This window comes from Miniopterus schreibersii (assembly GCF_964146895.1).
Source record: "Miniopterus schreibersii genome assembly, chromosome: 1".
In the NCBI taxonomy this organism is placed as follows: Eukaryota; Metazoa; Chordata; class Mammalia; order Chiroptera; family Miniopteridae; genus Miniopterus; species Miniopterus schreibersii.
In genome coordinates, this window is record NC_138101.1 from 83593491 (window position 1) to 83618617 (window position 25127).

The window sequence follows — 25127 nt, forward strand, 5'->3', positions numbered from 1 at the left end:
AAAACTGAAAAATTCACAAATGTGTGAAAATTAAACGACACATTCTTTTTTAAATTTTTTATCAACTTTATAAGGCTGACATTGGTTTTTAAAATTATATGTTTCAGGTGTACAATTCTACAATATATCATCTGTATATTGTATTGTGTGTTCACTCCAAGTCTCCTTCCATCGTATCACCATTTATCCTTCCCCCTTCACTTTCTTCTACCCCACCCTTTTTTATAAAATCATTTTTTATTTTTCAATTACAGTTGATATACAATATGATGTCAGTTACAGTTGTACACCACAGTGATTAGACATTTTATAACTTACTAAGTGATCATACCAATAAATCTTGTACCCATCAGAATATTTATTCTTTAGAGAGAGGGAGGGAGGGAAGGAGGGGGAGAGAGAGAGAAACATCGACTAGCTGCCTCCTATACATGCCCAAAACGGGGACAGAACTGAAAACCTGGGTATGTGCCCTGACTAGGAATTGAACCTGCCACCTTTCAGTGTACAGGATGATGTTCCAACCAACTGAGCCTTCTAAGCCAGACAAAACATAAAGCCAAATTTCAAACTGATATTCCTTATGAATATAAATGTAAAAATTCGCAAAAAAAATACAAGTGTGTTGGTGTCCTACAGCAGCCATAAAAACTTAAAATTTTTTTCTCTCTCAGTTCTGGAAGCCAGATGTTAAAAACCAACATAGGAGGTTCCTAGATGGTGGCAGAATAAGTGGAAGTTACACTGACACACTCCCAAGACCTCACTGGAAATACAACTAAAATATAGAAAAACCATCCTGAATAATCAACAGAAGACTAGCTGGAAAGAACCCTCATAACCGAGGATATAAAGTGGAGATGAAATAGAGACTGGTAGGAAGTGCAGAGGCACGAGAGGGCTGGCTGGGCTTCCACAGGCAGCAGCCGAAGGTCCAGAGGGATATCTCAGCTGGGAGCGGGGGTTCCCACTAGGAACTCTGGGATCTAAACCCCAGGCTGAGCTACCCAGACCTGAGCACCAGAAGTGAGAAAGGTGCCCACATAACATCTGGCTGTGAAAAGCAGCGGAGTTTCAGTCTGCTAGGGAGAGAGAGCTAGAAATGCAGGCACCATCTTAAAGGGCGAATGCACAAAGTTTCATGTACAGCCATTCACCTTGGGCTCCGATAGAAAGCAGAGTAGACTAGAGCTATGTGAGGAGAATCCAGGACTTCTGGGCTCTGGGAAGAGAACTCGGATTCCTATGCCGAGTCATTCTCCCATATTGCAGAGGACATCTTTCCAAGGTAGACATTTGCCATTCAAACAGCTTTTGCCCTGGGGGGAAAAGCAATTGCCCCACCCACTGAAAACCTCTCAGTCCACCCTGTGGAGTTCACACATTGCTGTGGTCTACAGCCTGAGTCTCATTAAGAGGCTTACCATCAGCCTCTGGGTGCTTTGAGTTTTTGCCTGATTTGCTTCTGAACTCAGGGCTTGGAAAAGCAGAACTTGGTGCACATCCTGGTCCATTCAAAACGCACCCAGCCCCAGCAGAGGGAGCCACAATCTGTAGACTGCAAAAAGCTTCAGAGTTCTCAAGGCCAGTCAAAAACAGCATCTGACATTGGCCTGCACCAGAGACCATCCAAAAAGACTGGGAGTACTCGCAGATCTAATACATAAAAACAAACTGAAACAGGCAGCCAAAATGGGGACACAAAAAAACAAGTCCCAAATGAAAGAATGAGAGAATTATCCAGAAGAAGAGCTAAATAAAATGGAGATAAGCAATCTATCAGTAATAGAGTTCAGAATACTAATCATAAAGATGCTCAATAACATGAGAAAATATATGGAAACTATGAAGGAAATTAAGAATGATGTAGTAGAAATTTTTAAATACACTGGAAGGAATAGATAGCAGATTAGGGGAAACTGAGGATCACATCAGCGAATTAGAAGACAGGGAAGAAAAAAATCACTCAACCAGAGAACCAAAAAGAAAAAAACAATTAAAAAAGAGGAGGACAGCCCTAGGCAGTGTGGCTCATTGGTTAGAGCATTGGACTGCACACTGAAGAGCCTTGGTTTGATTCTGGCCAAGGGCACATGCCTCAGTTGCAGGCTCCATCCCCAGTCCTGGACAGGCCACATGCAGGAGTCAACCAATCAACATGTCTCTCTCACACCAATTTTTTCTCTCTCTCTGTCTCTCCCTTCCACTCTCTCTGAAAAGCAATGGAAAAAAATATCCTCAGGTGAAGATTAAAAAAACAAACAAACAAAAAAAGAACCAGGAGGACAGTTTAAGAAAGGCGTGGGACAACATAAAATGTAACAATATTCACAACATAGGACTGAGAGAAGATGAAGAGAGTAAGCAAGGGTTAGAGAACCTGTTTGCAAAAATGATGACAAAAAACTTCCCTAACCTTGTGAAGGAAAAAGTCACACAAGTTCAGGAGGCACAGAGAGTCCCAAGCAAGAACCCAAACACGCCCATGCCCAGACACATCATAATTAAAATGCCAAAAATTCAAGACAGAGAATCTTAATGGCAGCAAGAGAAAAGCAATCTGTTACCTACCAAAGGGCTCCCATAAGGCTGTCAGCTGAATTCTCATCAGAAACTCTACAAACCAGAAGGGAATGGCATGAAGTATTCAAGATAATGCAAAACAATCATCTGAAACCAAGACTACTCTATCCAGCAAGGCTTTCATTCAAAATATATGATGAAATAACGAACTTCCCAGACGAAAAATGGCCAAAGGAGTTTATCTCCACCAAACCAGCACTGCAAGAAACATTAAAGGGACTTTCTGTAATAAGATGTTGAAATAGAGAGAAACATAGGCATAAAGAATTAAAATGGCAATAGGTAAGTACCTATCAATAATAACTTTAAATGCAAATAGGTTAAATGCCCCAATCAAAAGACAGGGTAGCTGAATGTATAAGAAAACATGACCCAAATATATGCTGTCTACAAGAGACTCACCTCAGAACAAAGAAACACACAGGCTGAAAAATAACTTCTGGAGGACTTTAAGGGAGAGATCGACAGCAATACAGTCACAATAAGGGACTTTTAAAACCCCAAGGACTTCACTGGATCTTCCAGACAAAACAATCAACAAGAAAACAGTGACTCTAAATGACACACGAGATCAGATGGATTTAATTGACATTTACAAAACATGTCACCCAAAAGCTGCAGAACATACATTCTTCTCAAGTGCACATGGGACAGTCTCAAAGACAGACCACATGTTAGGACACAAAACAAGTCTCTACAAGTTCAAGAAGACTGAAATCATATCAAGCATTTTCTTAGACATTTACACCACGGAATACTCTGCAGCTGTAAAAAAAAGAGGGACCCTTTACGCTTTAAGACAGCATGGTGGGTCCTGGAGAGTATTATGCTAAGCGAAATAAGCCAGTAGGAGAAAGACAAGTATTACATGACCTTACATGCAATCTAATGAACAAAACAGATTCAGAGACATAGAAGCATGGAACATCTGACGAATCTCTGGGGTGGGTGGGTGGGGAGAGATTAACCTAAGAACTTACATGCATATATGCATAACCCATGGACACAGACAGTGTGGTGAAGGCCTCGGGTAGGGGGACAGAGGCGGGGTGGAGGGGATCAACTGGGAGGGGCATCTGTAATACTTACAACAATAAAGATAAATTTTAAAAAAACACCCAGCTGGCATCACTCAGAGGTTGAGCATTGACCTATGATCCAGGAAGTTGCAGTTCAATTCCTAGTCAGGGCACATGCCCAGGTTGCAGGCTCGATCCCCAGTGCAGGGCGTACAGGAGGCAGCTGGTCAAAGACTCTCTCATTATTGATGTTTCTATCTCTCTCTCCCGCCACCTTCTTCTGTCTGAAATCAATTAAAACATATTTTTAACAAAATCAACATGCTTCTCTCCTAAATTCTGGTAGGTCTGACAATCCTTGGCATTTTCTTGGTCTATAACTCCAATCTTCACATGGATCTTCATATAGCCATCTCACCTGTCTTTGTATCTTTTATTGTCTTTTACAAGGACATCTGTCAATGGACCAGGATGGTCTCATTTGAGATCTTTACCTTAGTTACATCTGAAAAGGCCCTTATTCCAAATAGGTCATACTCTGAGGTTCTGAATAGACAAATCTTTGAGGGAGACATCATTCAACCTACTACAACTATCAAATCAAATACAGCAGCCTACTAAAATGATTATACCTCACCATGAAAAGGGAATCATGCCAGTAATGCAAAGGGGGTTCAACATAAGAAAATTGATCAATGTCACAAACCACATTAATAGAACAAAGGACAAAAGCCACATAACCATCTCAATAGACATAGAAAAGCATGACAAAATCCAACACCTTTTCATGATAAATATTCAACAAAGTAGAAAGAAAAGGGAGCTTCTTTAGCATGATAAAGGGCATCTATAAGAAACCCACCAGCAACAGCTAACTCAATGATGAAAGACTAAAAGTTTGCCCCTAATATCAGGAAGAAGACAAGGATAGCCACTATTGTAATTTCTACACAACACTGTACTGTGGGAGGGGGAAAATCTAGCTAAAGTAATTAGGCAAGAGAAAAAAAAGGCATACAAATTGGAAAGGATGAAGTAAAACTAACATTATTCACAGACGACATGACCTTATATATAAAAAAAAAAAACTAAAGAACACACCAAAAAAGTATCAGAATGAACAAATTTAGCAATGTCACAAGGTACAAGTTAACACAGAAATTGGTTGTATTTCTAAACATTAACAATAAACAATGACAGGAAATTAAGAAAACAATTCATTTATGCCCAAAGAATAAAATATTCAAGAAAAATTTAACTAAGGTGGTGATAGACTCCTACACGGAAAACTTTAAAACAGTACTCAAAGAAATTAAAGACATAATGGGTGGAAAGATATCCCATGTTCATACAATGGAAAAGTTAATGTTAAGACTGACAATACTACTCAAAGCAATCTACAGATTCAGTGAAGCCCCTTATCAAAATTCTACTGTCCTTTTCTACAATCCTGAAATGTAGATGTAATTAAGGTAAAGTGTGCATTGGCATAAGAACAGGCATAAAGACCAATGGAACAGAGTCCAGAAATAAACCCCTGCACCTATGGACAACTGATTTTCAACAAGGGTACCAAGACCATTCAATGTGGAAAAAATAGTCTCTTCAACAAATGGTGCTGGGACATGTGGATATCCACATGCAAAAAAATTGAAGTCAAACCCTTAACTCACATCATATACAAAAATTAACTCAAAACAGATTAACAACCTAAGAAAAACTAAAAACATAAAACTCTTAGAAGAAAACATAGGCATAAATCTTTATGGCCTTGGATATCAATGGATTGTTAGATGTGACACCAAAAGCATGAGCGACTAAATAAAAATTAGATAAACTGGATCTCATCAATTTAAATACTATTGTGAATCCCAAGGACATTATCATAGAAATTAAAAGACAACCTATAGCCCTGGCTGGTGTGGTTCAGTTAGTTGGGCGTTGTCCGTGCACCAAAAGGTTGCTGGTTTCAATTCACATGCCAGGATTGCTGCCTCAATCCCTGGTAGGGGGCACACAGGAGGTAGCCAATCAATGTTTCCCTCTCACATAGATGTTTCTCTCTCTCCCGCTCTCCCTTTCTCTCTCTCTCTCTCTAAAAATCAGTAAAAAAATATTTTTAAAAAAGGACAACCTACAGAGTGGGAGAAAACAGTTACAAATAATATCTGATAGGTGTCTAGAATTCAGAATATATAAAGAACCATTACAGATCAACAACAAAAGGACAAAACAACCCAATTACAAAATGGACAAAGAATATGAATAGAAACTTTCCCGAAGATCTATAAATGATCAACAAGCACATTAAAAAAAAAGCTCAACATGGTCATGATTAGAGAAATGTAAATTAAAACCACAATGAGCCCTGGTCAGGTAGCTCAGTAGACTGGAGTGTTGTACTGATATACCAGAGTTGCAGGCTCAATCCCCAGTCAGGACACATACAAGAATCAACCAATGGAGATTTGTTGACAAGATGGTGGCATAGGTAGCAGCTGTACCACCACCTCCCACAACCACATCGAAATTACAACTAAAACACAGAACAACATCACGCGGAAGCTCCTGAAATCTAGCTGAACAGAAGCCCTACTGCCAGAGAACTGAAAAAGCAACGAGACCAGTAAGAGGGGCAGAGATGCGGGTGGGTGGATCGGACTGAATCCAGGAGACTCGGCCGCAGTCCCACACCTGGTGCCACAGGTAAAACCAGGAGGGATATCTCCACAGGGGAGGTTTCCCAGAGGAGTAAAGGGTCCCAGCTCCACATCAGGGCCCGCAGCCCAGGGTTCCAGGGCTGGGAAGAGAAGTCCCCACAACTTTGGGCTATAAAAACCAGTGGGGATGGTCACTGAGGGAGGCAGAGGGTACACAGTCCCAGGATTTCCTCTTAAAGAGCTGGCAAACAGACTCAGTCAGATGTGCTGCCTCTGAGCTCCAGCACTGGGGAGCAGCTTGAAAGGAACATGGGACATCTGGGGAGGAACTAATGTACCTGAAATTGAGGCAAGAGGTGGAGGGGAAGGTTTCTCTCACACAGAAAAGCTGGCAGAGGCCACTGCTCCTTTGGCGAGGCCTCCCCCACAGAGCAGGAAAGCAGGCACCATATTTAAATCTCCAACATCTGACTCACACCTTTGGCCCCACCCTGGTGATTTCGGGAGACCCTGCCCCTCCCTACTTGCGAGCTCATTCAAGCCATTTCCATTTTACATGCAAGTGGCCTCTCGAGCCGTATGCTTAGGACTTTCCTAAAATATCTCAAACAAACAGTAGCGTGTCCCATACCACTTGATAAGTGGCCCCAGGCCTGGCACTAGTGGCAGCCTGCATTGGTTCATAGCTTGGCCTCTTCTGGACACCTCCAAGCCCAGCACGAGTAGCAGTCAACTACAGTTTGCTGTGTAGCTCATGCTGGGTGGCCCTGGGCAAGGCACTGGCACAGGGTGACTTTGCACCTCCCGGGAGGCATCAGAAACAGTGCACCCAATGGTCAGCTTCGACTACACTGGATCACAACCCTACCACATCCACAAGTGACACACTCAAGGGGCACACTTGGTGAACACCAAATATCCACTAAAGTAAATCCTGCACCATAGGGTGTCTCCAGCACAGCAGCTCTTTGGCTGTAGCTGCAACTGGTCCTCACAGCTGATTGGCCTGCGGGTCAATTCCTCCCAGTGATGCCAACAGCAACCAAGGCTCAACTACAACAGGACAGTGCACACAGTCCACACAGGGGAGCACCTAGTAGGCCCAGCTAAAGTGACTGGGGAGGCTAAGCCACTGGACCCTACAGGACACCTACTACACAAAGCCACTCTACAGATTCCAGGAGGCATAGCAGCTCTACCTAACACAAAGAAACAAACACCTGGAAGCAGCCAAAATGTGGAGGCAAAGAAACATGTCACAAAGGAAAGAACAGAAGAAATCTCAAGAAAAGGAACTAAATGAAATAGGACCAAGCAAGATACTAGATACAGAGTTCAGAATTATCGTTATAAGGATGCTCAAGGATATTAGTAAGACTATTACGAAAACAAGTGAGACCATCAATGACATAATAAAGTATCTCAACAGTAGAGAAGAGGACACTGAGAATCAAATCAGCAATTTGGAACATGAGAAAACAAAAAACACCCAAATAGAAGGACAAAATGAAAAAAGAATACAGAAATATGAAGATAGCATAAGGAGTCCCTGGGACAACTTCAAGAGACCCAACATCCGTATTACTGGGGTACCAGAAGGAGAAGAAAGAAAGAAATAGAAAACCTATTTGAAAAAATAATTACAGAAAACTTCCCCTACTTGGAGAAAGAAATAGACTTACAAGTCTAGGAAGCACACAGGGTCCCAAACAAGAGGAACCCAAAGAGGCCCACAGCAAGACACATCATAATGAAAATGCCAAAGGTTAAAGACAAAGAGAGAATCTGAAAAGCAGCAAGAGAAAAGCAGTTTGTTACCTACAAGGGAGCACCCATACGACTCTCAGCTGATTTCTCAACAGAAACCTTGCAGGCCAGAAGGGAGTGGCAAGAAATATTCAAAGTGATGAAAAACAAGGAACTACAACCAAGATTGCTCTACTCAGCAAAGCTATCATTTAGTGCTGAAGATCAGCTAAAGAGCTTCACAGATAAGAAAAAGCTAAAGGAGTTCATCACCACCAGACCAGCACTACAGGAAATGCTGAAGGGTCTTCTTTAAGAAGAAGCTAATGAACAAAAGAATCTGACGAACTAAATAGATCCAGAGACACTGACGCATGCAACAGACGATCATATTTCAGAGGAAAGAGGGAAGGGGGGTGGAGGGTGGGTAGAGATTAACCAAAGAAGTTATATGCATATATGCATAACCCGTGGACACAGACAATAACGGGGTGAAGGCCTGGGGAGGAGGGAGGAGTGAGGTGGAAGGGGTCAATTGGGGGGAAAAATGGGACACCTGTAATACTTTCAACAATAAAGATAAATTTTTTAAAACATCAACCAATGAATGCATAAATGGGCGGAACAACAAATCGATGTTTGTTTCTCTCTCTCTCTCTCTCTCTCTCTCCCCCCCACACACACTCCCTCCCTCACTCCCTAAAATCAATCAATAAACACTTTTTTTAAAAAAAAAACACAATGAGGTGCCACCTTATACCCACTAGGAGAGCTATAATAAAAAATTCTGAAAACTAAGTGTTGGTGAGAATGAGAAGGAACAGAGTCTCTCATACACTGCTTATAGAAATATAATAATCAAGCAGCCACTGTGGAAAACAGTTGGTGGTTCCTCAAAAAGTTAAACACAGAATCACCATATGACCCATCATTGCCACTCCTCATATATATAAAGTGGAACTATATTTTAAAAAAATGTTTTGAATACTGCAAGAAAGTAAAAAAAAAAAAGTAAAATAAAGTGGAACTAAAACAAATGCTTGTAACACCAGTGTTTGTGGCAGCATCATTCACAATAGCTGAAAGGTAGAAACAACTCAAATGTCCTTCGTGAATGAAAGGATAAACAAAATGTGGTGTATATATACATAATGCAATATTATTCAGCCATAAAGAGAAATGAAGTACTAATATAGGCTGCAACACTGATGAACCTGAAAGACATTCTGTTAAGTGAAAGAAGGGCAGACGTTGTATGATTATAGTTTTGTAAAATATCCAGAACTGGTAAATCCAAAGAGACATAGGGGTTGGAAGAGGAAGGATGGAATGTGGAGTTTCTGCTTAAGAAAAGGGTGTTTTACTTTAGGGTGACAAAAACGTTTCAGAAATTGGAAGAGTTACTTACACATTGTGAAAGTAAGTGCCACTGAACTGCTCTTTGACTTCTAATGGGGTCATATCCCTATAAACCCATCATAAATTGAAAATAACCTACTGAACATCATAGCTTAGCCTACCTACCTTAAATGTGCTCAAAACACATTAGCCTACAATTGAGCAAAATGTTCTAACATAATGAATACACTGTAGAATATCAATTGTTTACCCTCATGGTCACATGGCTGACTGCCCAGCACTGGGAGACGACATCATATCACATATTGCTAGCCCAAGAAAAGATCAAAATTCAAAGTACTCTTTGTACTGAATGGGTATAGTTTTCACAGCTTCATTGAGCTGAACCATTATAAGTCTGGGACCATCTGTACCTTAAGGTAGTTAAATTTTATGCTATGTGAATTTTATTTCCATTTTTTAAAGAAAATAAGTATTTAATCTGTCCTTCCTTCACAAACTGCACTCAGGGTAACAAAACAGTTAATAAGGGAAAGGTTCTCTTTATAAAAGTAATCCTGCTAATACATATATGATAGAATATCACAATTTATTCAGTCTCTATTTAATAAAATAATGGGTCGAAATACTGATCAACAGTTGTTAACATCACACAAAAAAATCATATGCCTCTTGAAGGAAGTATACAACACTATCTATGAAATATTCTCATCTGCCCCACAAACTGAGTATCATCAAGCTTCTGAATACATCTAACTACCACTGTACCACTGCACAGAAAATACATGGAACAAAGTTAACATGTCAAAACACACACAGACTATCAAATATGCAATCAACATAATCTACTGTGGAAAACTATACAGGGCAAATGATCCAGATTTTTCCATAAGTGAATTGACAAGAAATGCTGGGGGGGAGGGTTACCAAGAGGAGGAAGATTACCAAGAGACCTAAGAGATATACCAAGCAATGGCAACTTTTTAAGATTTCTTTTTTTAACTTATTTCAGAGAGAGGGACAGGGAGAAAGGGATAGAAACATCAATGATGAGAGAGAATCATCCATTGGCTGCCTCCTGCATGCCCCCTACCAGGGATTGAGCCCGCAACCCAAGCACATGACCGGGAATCGAATTGTGACCTCCAGGTTCATGGGTCTACGCTCAACCATGGCTGGGCAAGCCGTGGCAACTTTTTAGGTGTGATTATATCTGCATATTTTTTAAACATCCATTTATGTTAGAGATGCTCAGAGAATTAAAAATAATCAGAAGAACAGGGGAGGGAAGGGTATAGATGAAACAAAACTGGCCATAACTTGATCACTGTTAAAGGTAGGTACGTACCTAGACATTCTCTCTACTTTTATGTATACTTGAAATTTTTCCACAATAAAAGAGTTTTTAAGAAACATACCTGTAAAATTTTACCATTCTAATATCTCTGATGTCCATTCCCTGATTTTTATCCCTCTGACTTTGTCTTCAACCAGTCCCTCATCATCTCTCCCTTGGACTTACTGCAAATAAAGCAGTGTCTTATCTGTGTGGGGTTTAGATTCTAATGTCAGAGAATAAAGCAAAAAATAAGCATTGTCAAAACAATCCTTAAAAGAAAAAGAGAAAGTACATTATACTGTATATCATTTTGAATATAAAACCCTATTGGATATTATAAGTTCTTCTAACTTTTCTGTCAGATAGTGTCTATTAATGGCCTTCAATTCATTTTAAAATTTCTTCTTTAAGAATATAAGTAAGCCATCATACCACCTCTTTTCCTGGCCCCCTCAATAATACATTTTATTGATTTTAGAGAGAGAGGAAGGGAGAGGGAGAGAGACATCGATGAGAGAGGGAAGTATCAATCTATATTTTTGTCAAAGGTGAAAGCCTTACAATTGTTCACAAGTTATTTCCATACAGGTTTGCCTAGAGCTGCGGTGGGGAACATTTGGCCTGTGGGCCACATACAGCCTGTGAAATCATTTGGTCTGGCCCTGCCAAGGCTTCACCAAAGGGAAGGAGTTCCAACCATCACATTAGGGATGAGTTAATTAAATGTCTGACCAAACATAGCAGGCTAATTTTTAAGTTGATAATTTCGTATGGCACAAGAATGATGTTATAAATATCCAAATGGCCCTTGGGAGAAAAAAGGTTCCTGGCCTAGAGCATATGCTCAGTGAGTAAAAATGGCAGACTAAATTATCCTCTATAATTTAAATTATTACTTTTTCTCTATCTCCCTCCATTTGTCCGGCCACATAGACAAGTTCAAGTACGTTAAGTGCACTTATGATCCAGCTCTACTTTTCTTTTTATAGTTGGTCTGATCTCATACCCTTCCAATCCATTCACCTCACCACTGTCTTAGAGCAATCTTTCTAAAATAGAAAACTCATGTTATTTCTCAGCTTCAATGGCTCCCCACAATTAATAGGAGTCCTTAGTATAAGAAAAAAAGGAAGGGAAGCAAATTAAAAGTTGAACTGAAAAACTCCTAATACTGACTGTCAGGAAAAGAAAGCCTAAACTAAAACTTAGAATACATTTCTAGCATGATAAAGGGTATTAGATACTAAAAAAAAGTATGACCAATATTGTACATCAGGTACACTGTGGGGTTTTGTTTTCTAGCCTGGAAATATAATTAGCATTTCTTTAGGAAAATGCATTCCAGGTTCCAAAATAACTTACAAGTCAATTCTGGAAGACAATTTAGTCAGAATTTTTAAACTATACAACAAATTTAGACGATAACAAAGATGGCATTTCAAATCAGTGAGGAAAAGATGAATTGTTCAATAAATGGTGATGGGACAAATGGTAGCATTTTGGCATCTAGGAAAAAATAAAGTTGGATCTATACCTCACATTGTATTACCTATTTACATTCAAAATGCATCAAAGATTAAACCTTTAAAAAAAAAATTTGGCATGGCTCAGCAGTTGAGCATCCACCTATGATCCAAGAGATCAAGGTTCAGTTCCCGGTCAGGGCACACGCTTGATCCCCAGCAGCAGGGGGCGTGCAGGACGTAGCGGATCAATGACTCTCTCTCGTCACTGATGTTTCTCTCTCTCTCCACCCCCTTCCTCTCTCTGAAATAAACAAAAAAATTTTTTAATTGGGAAAAAATAAAAATACTAGAGAAAAACATGAAAGAATTCTTTTATAACCTTGTAGTAGGGAAGACCTAACTAAATGGTTCAAAATACAGAAGCCACAAAAAACAAGATTAATGAACTCAACTAAAAAAATAACTAAAAACTTCTGCATAGTAAAAAGGCCCATAAGGAAAGGCTAACAGCTAGGCAAAGACTAGTTCAACTCATATCAACAAAGGCCTAATAATATATGAGGAGCTTCTATGAAAGCTCCAACAAATAAAAATAAAAAGATCACCAACTAAACAGAAAAAGCATATGAACAGACCACAAAAAGGAACATATACATTGCTCTTTAAAATATGAAAAGATGCTGAGCTTCACTTATAAATAAGAGAAATGTAAAATAACTGCTCAGAGATACCAATTTTCACCTACTGGATTACCAAGGGTGTAGAATTGTTGCTGGGAACATAATCTGGTACAACCACTAGGGAAAATAATTTGGAATTATCTACCAAAATTAACTGTAAAATCCCTTTGACCCTACAGTTCCACTTCTGGGAATTAATAATCCTACAGATGTATTTGCATACAAGCAAAATGGCATATATAAAAGCACTAGTTATAAAAGCAGATTAGAAAAAGTCGATCAATAGGTGACTGATTACATAACATGGTAAAAAAAGAAAGCTCTATACTGGTAATAGAGATAAAATGTTATGTGAAAAAAAATTAGGATGCAAGAGTATGTATAATATTCATCCAGTATAAAAACTGGAGCCCTGGCCAGTGTGGCTCAGTTGGTTGAGAGCCATCCCATGCACTGAAAGGTTACCAGTTCAATTCTGTCAGGGGGCGTGGGTTTGACCTGTCTAAATGTGTATGAGAGGCAACGTTTCTGATCCCCTTCCTCTCTCTCTAAAATCAAATTTTTTTAAATTGAAGAAAATATGTCTATTCATATGTACCTGCATTGCCAAAAGACCTAGGAGGATATGCAAAAAAAGTAATAACAGCAATTATATTGGTGGCAGGAAAGTTGTAGAGGAACCAGACAGATGGAGAACATGAGTAGTAGAGAGGGTTGTTAATATATTTTTAAATTTTGGATAATGTGACTAACCTAGTTTAAACATTAAATTAAAACATGTAAATATAGTCGACATCGCTCAGCGATTGAGCATCGACCTATGATCCAGGAGATCCAGGTTCGATTCCCAGTCAGGGTACATGCCCGGGTTGCAGGCTCAATCCCCAGTAGGGGGTGTGCAGAAGGTAGCCCATCAATGACTTTTCTCATCATTGATGTTTCTATCTCTCTCTCTCCCTCTCCCTTCCTCTCTCTGAAATCAATAAAGATATATTTTAAAATTTAATAAAATATTTGAAATACACACACATATATATATATATATATCCAAAAGCATTGTATTTTTCTCTTTTCTTTACTAATTGCCACCACTGTATTCTATGCCAAAACTACTTTAGAGGTCCCAGAAATAAACTCATTCCTTTATAGTCAATTAATATTTGACAAAGGAAGCAAAAATATACAATGGGGTAAAGATAATCTATTCAATAAATGGTGTTAAGGAATATCAAAAAGATATGTGCAAAACAATGAAACTAGACCACCTTCTTACACCAAACACAAAATGTGTTAGAGACTTACATGTTGACTCAAAACCATAAAAATTCTAGAAGAAAACATAGGCAGTAAAATCTCGGACATTTCTCATAGCAGTATTTTTTCTGATATATCTTCTCAGGCAAGGGAAACAAAAGAAAAAATAAACAAATGGGACTACATCAGACTAAAAAGTTTTTGCACAGCAAAGAAAACCATCAACAAAATGAAAAGACAACCCACTGAATAGGAGGAAATATTTGCCAATACATCTGATAAGGGGTTAATATCCAAAATTTATAGAGAACTTATAAAACTTGACACCAAAAAGCAAGCAATCCAATTAAGAAATGGGCAAAGGGCCAGAATAAACCTAATAAAGGACCTGAATAGACCCAAACAGGCCTCATAAGGGGTTAATATCCAAAATTTATAAAGAACTTATAAAATCAACACCCAAAAACTCACATTCCAATTTAAAAATAGGCAAAGGTTCAAGGAGGACATACAGATGGCCAATAGACATATAAAAGATGCTAAATGTCACTAATCAGAGAAATATAAATCAAAACCATAATGAGATATCACCTCACACCTGTCAGAATGATTATCATCAGCAAATCAACAAACAAGTGTTGGTGAGGATGTGGAGAAAAAGGAACCCTCATGCACTACTGGTGGGAATGCAGATTGGTGCAGCCACTGTGGAAAGTGGTATAGAGTTTCCTCAAAAAATTAAAAATGGATTTGCCTTATGACTCAGAGATTCCACTTCTGGGAATATATCTGAAGAAACCCAAAACACTGTTTCAAAAGAATATATGCACCCCTATGCTCCTCACAGCATTATTTACAATAGTCAAGATTTGGAAGTAGCCCAAGTGCCCATCAATAGATGAATGGATAAAAAAGCTGTAGTGCATTTATGCAATGGAATATTACTCAGTCATAAAAAAGAAGGAAATTTTACCCTTTGGGACAGCATGGATGGACCTGGAGAACATTATTCTAAGTGAAATAAGCCCTTCAGAGAAAAAACAAGTACCATATGATTTCACTCATAGGTGGAATCTAATGAACAAAATGACCTAACAAGCAAAATAGAGACAGACTCATAGAGAGCAGGCTGACAGCTGTGGGCAGAGCTACGTGGGGTTGGGTTGAGGAAAAAAGGGGGGAAGAAAAAAGAAAGAACTCATGGACAGAACAACAGTGTGGTAATGGGGGGGGCAGGTGGAGGAGGAGGGTATAGGGGAGATAAATGGTGAAGGATGGAGACCTGACTTAGGGTGATGAACACACAATAGTGCATAGATGATGTGTTGTAGAACTGTACACCTGAAATCTGTTTTTGTTAACCACTGTCACCCCAGTAAGTTCAATAAAAAGGAGAAAAAAATGCTTAAGAATTGGCTGCTCAAAATGGAAATGTATACTAATAGCAGTTATACCTCTACTTTTTTTAATTTCTTCATCAGTTACTTAATTTTCACAGTATGCCACAATTAAATTCATGGTACTGAGCTGTAAAGAAATATAGGTTTCTTTGAGGGAGATAACTAAAAACAGGAATGAAAATGAGAAACACAAGGGTTCTCAGGAAAAGCACAATAAAATTTAGAGACAGAAGTCAGCATTTCTTTTTATCAAGCAAAAAGACCCTCAAGTCTTAACATTCAATAGGAACATCATCTGTCCTGCAATAAACGAGAGGGGAAAAAAAATCTAAAACAAATTTTACCTCTAGCAAAAAAGAGAGGGGGGGACGGAGGGAGGGAGGGAGAGGGGTGGGGAGAGAGAGGGGGAGAGAGAGAGAGAGAGAGAGAGAGAGAGAGAGAGAGGGAGAGAATGGCTTATTTTTCAAAAATAATTTCTCTAAGGAACTGTATCCATAAAAAAAAAAAAAAACAGGATTTTAATTAAAAGTATGTGGATCGTTCTGCATTCAGAAAAAACAATGCTTAATTGTGTCCACCAAGTAGAAAAACTGTTTCAACAAAAAAAGAATTCATAAATTATATCCACTGCTGTTAAAAATATTTGAGTGGTAAACACTATTTAATTTTTTATAATAATATTAACTACCAAATATCTTCAAATACTTTTCCACTCTGGTTTTCAATAAAATTTTTTTCAAAAATCTCTGCACTTACCCCCATTATCTGTTCTTTTTAAAGCTCCATCCTTATGAGGACACAGTTCACATCTCTATTTAAAAAAAAAAAAAAAAAGAAAGGAAACAAAGAGATTTTTCAGATTACAAAAGTATAACATCTTCCTTGTAACTTCAAAACTATTAAAAAGATGGGAACAGCATTTGTACTAGTTGCCATCAAGAGTAACACTTCAGAACATTGCTCACAAAGTAATTCTCCTTGACATGAGATCTCCCTCAGAACACCAGATAACTTTTTAATAAAAAGTAAATACTGCTTAACTTTTAAATTCCTGCCAAGATTTTTTTAGCTTTAAATAAAAACAAAAAGATTCTCTCAACACAGGAGGGCATGGTTTTTAACTTTTGCTTCTATCTCTTTACTGTTTTTTTTTTTTTGGTGGTTGTTGTTGTTTTAAATCCTCACTCAAGGATATTTTCCATTGCTATTCAGAGAGAGAAGGGAGAAAGAAACATAGATGCAAGAGAGACACAATGAATAGTCACTTCCCACACCCGCCCCAACCGGGACCAGGGATCAAGCCTGCAACCAAGGTATGTGCCCTTGACCAGAATTGAACCCGAGACCCTTCAGTCCACAGGCCGACACTCTAACCCCTGAGCCAACCCGGCTAGGGCTTCCTTTCTACCTATGATCAGCTAGGATTATTCTAGTCAGGTATGGTTTGTTCTAAAATAAAGAACCAAACTCAAAAATTTAGATTTTTTTATTTAAGTGGGAAAGCGTGGTCTCACATATGCTGACCTGCCTTCTGGAAGGAAGGAAGTGCTCTAATTATTCTAGTTACTTTTATCATTCACACACAATGGTACTCAGAAGTCATATGGATCCCACTCCTTACCACCACCCCTCAATTTAAAACCAGAAATAAACACAGAAACAGTACTAACATTTCTTTTCACTATTGACAAGAGGGCAGATATAATTATAAAAATAATAAACAGTAAGTTTTTAAAATTTTTTTTTTACCGATTTTTATAGAGAAGGGAGAGGGGGAGAGAGAAACATCGATGTAAGAGCAAAACCTCGATCAGAATGTGCCTACAGCGATCAAGCCCGAAACCTGAATCCCAGACATGTGCCCTGACCAGGAATCTAACCGAAACTTTCAATGCACAGGATGATGCTCAACCAACTGAGCCATACCGGCCAGGGCTACACAGAGTACATTTAATGGCACTGTCTTACCATGAAGAATATGTTCCTGGAGTATTTATTTGTGTACCCCATCTTGTTCCCCAAAGAGCTTTTGCAGCATGTAATATAATAACATAAATTACAAAGGAAAAGAAGAACAGGAAATTAAGACAAAATAGTGAATAACTATATCAAATATTAAGCCATGATATGCTACTATTTCTTCTCATCCAGTATTTCACTCTCCTGACTTTCCTCTTACCACTTTGGCAGTACCTCTCTGATCACCTTATCCAACCTTTAAGTGTAGGAGTTCCTTGGCACTCTGACTTAAGATGCCTTCTCATTTCATGTTAAACACTAGGCAATCTCATTCATTTTCCATACATCTATCACCAATTAGTGGGATATGCCAGTGACTCACAAATTTTACCTATTTAGATTTGTCCTTGTATCCATATGTAAAACTTTATATAATACATAGGCACTTTAAACTCAGTCTCAAATTTATAACACTTACTCTTCCTACAGTTTTCCCTATCTTTGTAATAATACTCTTAACCACATATTGCCCATCCCTAAACATCATCTTTTGACGTTACCCTACTGCCTAACCTTGTATTTTTTAAAATATGTTTTTATTGATTTTAGAGAGAGAGGAAAGGAGAGGGAGAGAAACACTGATGTGAGAAACATAGATAGGCTGCCTCCTGCAAGCCCCCTACTGGGGATGGAGCCCACAACCCGGGCATGTGCCGCAATCAAGAATCAAACAAATGACCTTTTGGTGCATGGGATGATCTTCAACCAGCTAAGCCACATCAGACAGGGTTAACCACATAATCAATCACCACATTTTGGCCATTCTTCCTCCTAAATACTGGTGAGATTTGACTACCTCCTCCATCTACACTAGTATTAGCCAACTACATACAAGCCAACATCAACTTTCATCAGGACCACTTCAGTGGACTTCTACTAAATAGTCTCCCAATACCTGACCCCTACCAATCTACAGAATGAACTTCAAAAATGCAAGTCCAAATATATTACTTCCCCACTTACACCCTTTCAATGGTTTCCCTACATGATCTACCCGCTACTTTCCTCTACAACCTTCTCTTTTCAACATCTTACTGTCTGGGCAATACTGACTTTACTTCTTTCAGTTCAGTAAATACTCCAAGCTCATTCCTGCCTCATAGCCTTTAAATGTGTTGTTTTTACACTACCTGAAATAACACCCTTCACCCCGAACCAATTTCATAGTTGGATAACTTCTTATTCATCCCTCAGGTCCTGGCGTAAAGTCACTTCCTCAGAAAAGGTTTCCCTGAATCCTTACATTAGGTTAGGTGCCATATTATGAATTATCTATATACTTTCCTTCTTGTCATATATTGCAATCACAATTAATTATTTATGCAATTATGTTTATCTCCTACTGCTAGATTTAAGCTCCATTTCATGGCTATAGCTCTAGCATCTGTCACAGTTGGATAAATGGAAGGACTAAAACCACAACCACACTTGCTAAAGGCAGGCAATAATTTGGTTCTAAGTTATACATCCTTCACAGATGGAAACACTATCAGTCATATGACTTACCTTGTGGGAAAGAAAGTTGTTTGAAGAAGTATAAATCTAATATAAAGACTACAGCCAATGACAGATTACTCTTTGGGATGATGAGCAATTGGAAAAGAAAAAATCCAAAGTAGACCCTTAAAACTTTACTGGTCACAAATATAAATTCAAAATGTTTGAAAAACAATTTCAATATAAGAAGTAAAACAAAAAACAATTAGTCAAATCCAAAAAATTTAAAACTTCTATAAAAAACATTAGAAGAGACAGTTCAAAAATTTTATTTCTCTCTCTTCCCATAGCCCAAGATGCTAAAAGGAAAGAAGGGGAAGGGAAAGGAGGTGGGGAGGGCTCCTGCTATTGTGAAGAAGCAGGAGGCCAAGAAGGTGATATATCCCATTTGAGAAAAGGCCCAAGAATTCTGGCACTGAACAGGACATCCAGCCCAAAAGGCACTTCACCCACTTTGTCAAACAACCCCACTAACATTCGGCTGCAGCAGGAAAGGGCTATTCTCTGTAAGCGTCTAAAAGTGTCTCCTGCCATTAACCAGTTCACTTATGCCTTAGACTGCCATAAGGCTACTCAACTGCTTAAGCTGGCCCACAAGTACAGACCACCAGAGACAAAGCAAGAGAAGACACAGAAACTGTTGGCTTAGGCTGAGAAAAAAGCGGACAGCAAAGGGGGTGTCCCCAAGAAGCCACCTGTCCTTCAAGCAGGGGTTAACACTGTCCCCACCCTGGTGCAGAACAAGAAGGCCCAGCTAGTAGTGATTGCACACAATGTGGATCCCATCAAGCTGGTCATTTTCTTGCCTGCACTGTGCTGTAAGATGGGGGTTCTCTACTGAATCATCAAGAGGAAAGCCAGGCTGGGGCATCTAGTCCACAGGAAGACCTACACCACCTTAGGCTTCACACAGATTAACTCAGAAGACAAAGGAGCTCAGGCTAAGCTGGTGGAAGCTATTAGCACCAATTAAAATGACAGATGAGATCCACCACCACAGGGGAGGCAACGTCCTGGGTCCAAAGTCAGTGGCTTGCATTGCCAAGCTGGAAAAGGAAAAGGCATTTTTGCATACTAAGTTAGTAAAGCTTTCCTGAAAGGATAATCCCTAATGTTCAGAGTGCAGTAAACATTTATTTTCATATACTGTTGATGGCACCATAATCCAATTCTTTTGGAGAGCAATTTAGCAATATGATTCAAGAAAATTACTGATTCCATTACTTCACAGACAGCCAAAGGAAATATGATGGAAATAAGTACTATGTCATTTTTATATCATTTATATACTATAATTTCAAGACACGAAAAGAATGTTTATAAAAATATTTTATATGGCTGTTTATAACTATAAAAATTTTGTAAAAAGTCTAACTGTGTAACAGTGAGGGAACAAATGCTATATTCACAAATATTTTAACTGAGTTAACAAACAAATGCATAGAAGAAAATTCTAAAAGAAAATACACAAAATATGTTAACAGGACTGTGATAAGAATGGTTAGGTATGAGTGAATTTATTTCTTCATTACAAAATACTTCATGTCTTATAATTTAAATTTTTATAGAGATACATTATTATACGCTAAGTAAAATAATATGACTCTGTCTTCCCACTAAAAGTAAAAACAGATAGATAGGAGACTTGAGAGAAAAAATGATTACAGAAAAAAAATTTAAGTTATAGTTAGAAGACTGTACCCTAAGCTCAGGAAGAAAGAATCTGATATGAGGGACTCTGGACAAGAGAGACTTCAGATCCTACAGTAAACCAATCCAAACTGAAAAGTTTCACAGGGCAAGCTGCAGCTACACACGTTACCATTAGAATTCCACAGATCCAATCTTATTTTAGTGAGAGTAGTGTTAAAAAGGCACAAGTAAATCCTGTGAAAGGGGAAACATTATAAGGAGATCCCCCATCCCTCAAAAAAGCATATATTAAAGATCCCACCACATTTTACCAAGAAAAAATACCCTTTCATTGGAATGGGTTAAACAAGTAGAAATTATAACAAGGTGGTTCCTTCTTTTTTATATCATGTAGCATAGTAAGAAAGCATACAACTATTTTCCATCTTTATAATGTACAACAATTTCCAAATACTTTTTCTAGTTTATATTGTATTATTTGCCAAAGAATAAAACTCACTGTACTTCACGAAGTCAAGCTCACCCCAAAACACTGACCTTTAGGAGGCTGTGGCTAAGTAACTATCCATTCATCTACACTTGCTTACCCAGACTGTGATTACCATTATATTACAAAAAGCAGTAAGATAATTGAAAATAGTATTATAGCTTAATAAGAAGGATAAATTTAAGTTTTAAGTTTGATCTTCCTCATAAAGAAGATATAATTGTGGCATTAAAACATGGCTCTGTTGGTTGAGTGTTGTCCCATGCACCAAGAGGTCACCAGTTTGATTCCCAGTCAGAGCACATGCCCAGGTTGCAAGCTCAGTCCTGATAGGGAGTGTGCAGGAGGCAGCCGATCAATGTTTCTCTCTCTCCCTCTCCCTTCCTCTCTCTCTAAAATCCATAATAAAAAACACTATTTTTTTTAAAAGTATCTGTAGAAGAAAACATCTACCATAATCATTTCTTTATTTAAACAAAAGATAAAAATAAATCTAAATTAACCTATCTTTCCTTGTGTTTTAGAAAGAGCCATGACTACACTAGAAATGAGTTTCCCTAGTGCCCAGGTTGTGGTCCAGGACTCCTAGGATAAGTGATGATTCCTGGTCTAATACCTTGTTCTATCAGCAAGAAAGCTACAAAAGTCTACTTTAATCATGTTAAAAGGACTTATGGGCCAACCTAAAGAGGTTCCTGCTGGCCAAAGATGAAATTACTTAAGGCCAATGAAAATAACTAAAACAAACTTTTGAAAATACACCAATCTTTTAAAACCCATGATAAAATGATTTTCTATTCCAAAAGTAAACATATTCAAGGCAAATCCTTACACAGATAATAAACAGATTCTGATTTCCAGAAGTCAAATCTTAGAAGGCTTTTAGCCTGAAGATAAGCCAGTCAGCCCATAATGGCTCCTGAAGTTCTAATACCTGAAGAACCAAAAGATAAAAGTTCAGAGCAACCAGGAAAGTGAAATCTGAATCAACAAAAGGAAGAACTGGGGGAAGCCCCCAAATTTTTATGTACAGAATATACCCAAATCTCTCACTGAACTTAACAGGGCAGTCTAGAATCTAGTTAAGAAAAATAAAATAAAATAAAATAAATTTAAGCAATGCTCCAAATACATAATATGCAGTTTGAATCCAACAAAATCAACTGCTTATAAAAACAATAACAATTTCTTCAAAGGAATATAATAAAATCCAGACTTCCCACATATAACACTCACAGTTGTCTGGGAAACAATCCAAGTTACCTACCTGATCTATAAAGAAATAGGAAATGTTAACCATGCTTAAGATAAAGGACAATCAGTGCAGGTCAACACTAAGATGACCTAGACACTGGAATTAGGCTTTAAAATAGCTATAATAATTAAACTCTGTGAGGTAAATGAAAATGTACCTATAATAAGTGAACCAGGACATTTCAACAGCAAAAAGGAATGAAATAAAAATTCTAAAAATTTAAAGACAATATGTAAAGTAAAAAATTCACTGGACAGGCTGAACAATGGAATCAAGATGGTATGACAAAGGAAAGAGTCAGTGAGCATGAAGCTACATTAATACATAGGATATAATCTGGAAAAAATAAAATAGTGAAAAAAACCTAAAAGGGCTTCCAGAATATACTGAACAGTGTCAAGAAGTCTAATGTATAACTGAAGTCCTGGGGGGATGGGGGGTGGGGGTGGGAATACAAATGAATATGAGAATACGGCAGGAAAGAAAATTTTGAACACATAATGGCTGAAAACTTCCTCAGTTTGAAGAAAGACAAATTTATGGATCCAAGAAGCTCAGTGGACCCCAAGTAGCCAAACTGCTTGCTAAAAAGCAAACAAGGGGAAAAGTCTTAAAAGCAGCCAAGAGAAAATGACACATCAAATACAGGGGAACAGTACTGGATAAATGGTTGCTTTCTCATCATAAACTATAGAAGCCAAAAGAAAATAAAACAACACTTTTAAAGTATTGGGGGGAAAAGGAACTGTCAATCCAGAATTCTATATTTAACTAATAATCCTTCAAAAATGAAGGTAAAATAGGTATTTTCAGATAAAAGAGAACAGAATGCATCATCAGTAGACATAGGCTACAATAAAGACTAAAATAAGTCTTCAAAATGAAGGGAAATGGTACTGGATGAAAATGTAAATCTTCAAGAAGCAAAGAAGAGCACCCCAAAAGGTAAATACCTGGTAACTATAAAAGATTTTTAGTTCTTACTGAAAGCAAAAACTATAATCATCTTCTGGGGTATATAATATATGTAGATCTAATACATATGACAATAATTTAACTGACAGCAGAGAGGTGAAAAGAATCTCTTAAGGCTCCAAGTTTCCTACACTTTACAAGAAATGGTACAGTATTAACTATAAATGGTACACTATATGGACTGTAAAAAGGTAAGTAAATATATTGAAATTGCTAGAGGAATGCTAAGAAACTAATATAAAGAGAAATAGCTTTATAAAAGTTTTATGTTAAAAATTCTTATCCACATGCAAAAAAATTAAGTTGGACCCTTTATTCATGTAATTATATAAAAGGAACTCAAAATGGATCATATACTTAAAAGAGCTAACACTACAAAATTCTTAGAATGAAACAGGAGTAAATCTTCATGACCTAGGGCTGAGCAGCAGTTTTCTTAGATACACCAAAAGCAAAGGCAACAAAAGAAATAATAAATTACAACTTACCAAACCTAAAAACTTCTGTGCTGCAAATGATATCATCAAATAAGACAATCCACAGAATGAAAGAAATATTGCAAGTCACATATTTGATAAGGAACTTATATCCAGAATAAAGAGTCCTACAACTTAATAATAAAAAGGTAATACAAACCAATGAAAAATTGTACCAAGGATCTGAATAGACATTTCTCCAAATAAAACATGTAAGTAACCAAAACAAGCCCATGAAAAGATGTCTACCATCATTAGTCATTTAGGAAATACAAACCAACACAATAATGAGATACCACTAGGATGGCTAAAATCAAAGAGAAACAATAGGTAAAAATATTGTGTTGGCAAGAATATGGAGAAATTAGAACGCTCATATGTTACTGATGGAATGTAAAGAGGTATAACTGAGTTAGCAGTTCCTCAAATGGTTAGTTATCACATGGATCAAAAACTCCAAACCCAAAAGAAATGAAAAAAACACATCTACATAAGTTTATACACAAACATTCATAACAGTATTATTCGTAACAGCCAAAATGTAGATACAACCTAAATGTCCATCAATTAGTGAACTAGTACATAAAATGTGGTATATCCAAACAATGGAATGTTATTTGGCAATAAAAAGAAATAAAGTTCTAATATATGCTACAACATAAGTGAACCTTAAAAACATTATACTAAGAGGAAAAAAAGCCACTTACAAAATACCACGTATTGTACGACTCCATTTATATGAAATGTCCAGAATAGAGACAGAAAGATTAGTAGTTTCCAGGGACTGGAGAGGCTGGGTAATGGACAGTGGCTGCTAATGGGCACAGAGTTTTTTCTGAGGTGATGAAAATATTCTAAAATTGATTATAGTAATGGTTGTGCAATTCTGTGAACATAGTAAAAAACACTGAATTGTACACTTTAAATAGCTGAACTATGGACGACACAAGGCTTTTTCTGAGGTGATGAAAATATTCTAAAATTGATTATGGCAATGGTTGCACAATTCTGTGAATAGACTAAAAACCACTGAATTGTACACTATGTATGTGAATTTTACCATTAAAACTGTTTTTAAATACTAATTTTCAAATATATTAAAAAGAAAAAAAAAATGAGAGAAACAGAAAAAACTTACTAAAATGGTAGACCTAAATCGAAGCAAGTAATTTTGAGACTAAACTTGAGACTCATAAGCATCAAATAATGAAGACATAAATGTGTACCTCGTCGTAACAATGATTCAAAATATGAGGCAA

At 37.7% G+C, this 25127-nt stretch overlaps 1 protein-coding gene and 1 pseudogene across 15 annotated transcripts in view; one reads left to right on the forward strand and one right to left on the reverse strand.

Annotated features, from left to right (window-relative positions):
• Nucleotides 1-25127, reverse strand: part of MLLT10 (MLLT10 histone lysine methyltransferase DOT1L cofactor) — a 240939-nt gene that overhangs the window by 168442 nt on the left and 47370 nt on the right. For 10 of the 14 annotated variants that reach the window (XM_081133058.1, XM_081133059.1, XM_081133056.1 and 7 more), the window contains exon 4: nucleotides 16263-16317. The exons of the other annotated variants lie outside the window; for them this stretch is intronic. In XM_081133058.1, the coding sequence (XP_080989184.1) occupies nucleotides 16263-16317 (55 nt within the window). The remainder of the gene's footprint in view (nucleotides 1-16262; nucleotides 16318-25127) is intronic. 14 annotated transcript variants of the gene reach the window in all.
• LOC308562765 (large ribosomal subunit protein eL8 pseudogene) lies at nucleotides 19319-20119 on the forward strand (annotated as a pseudogene). The gene has a single exon. The product of its transcript is annotated as a large ribosomal subunit protein eL8 pseudogene (transcript).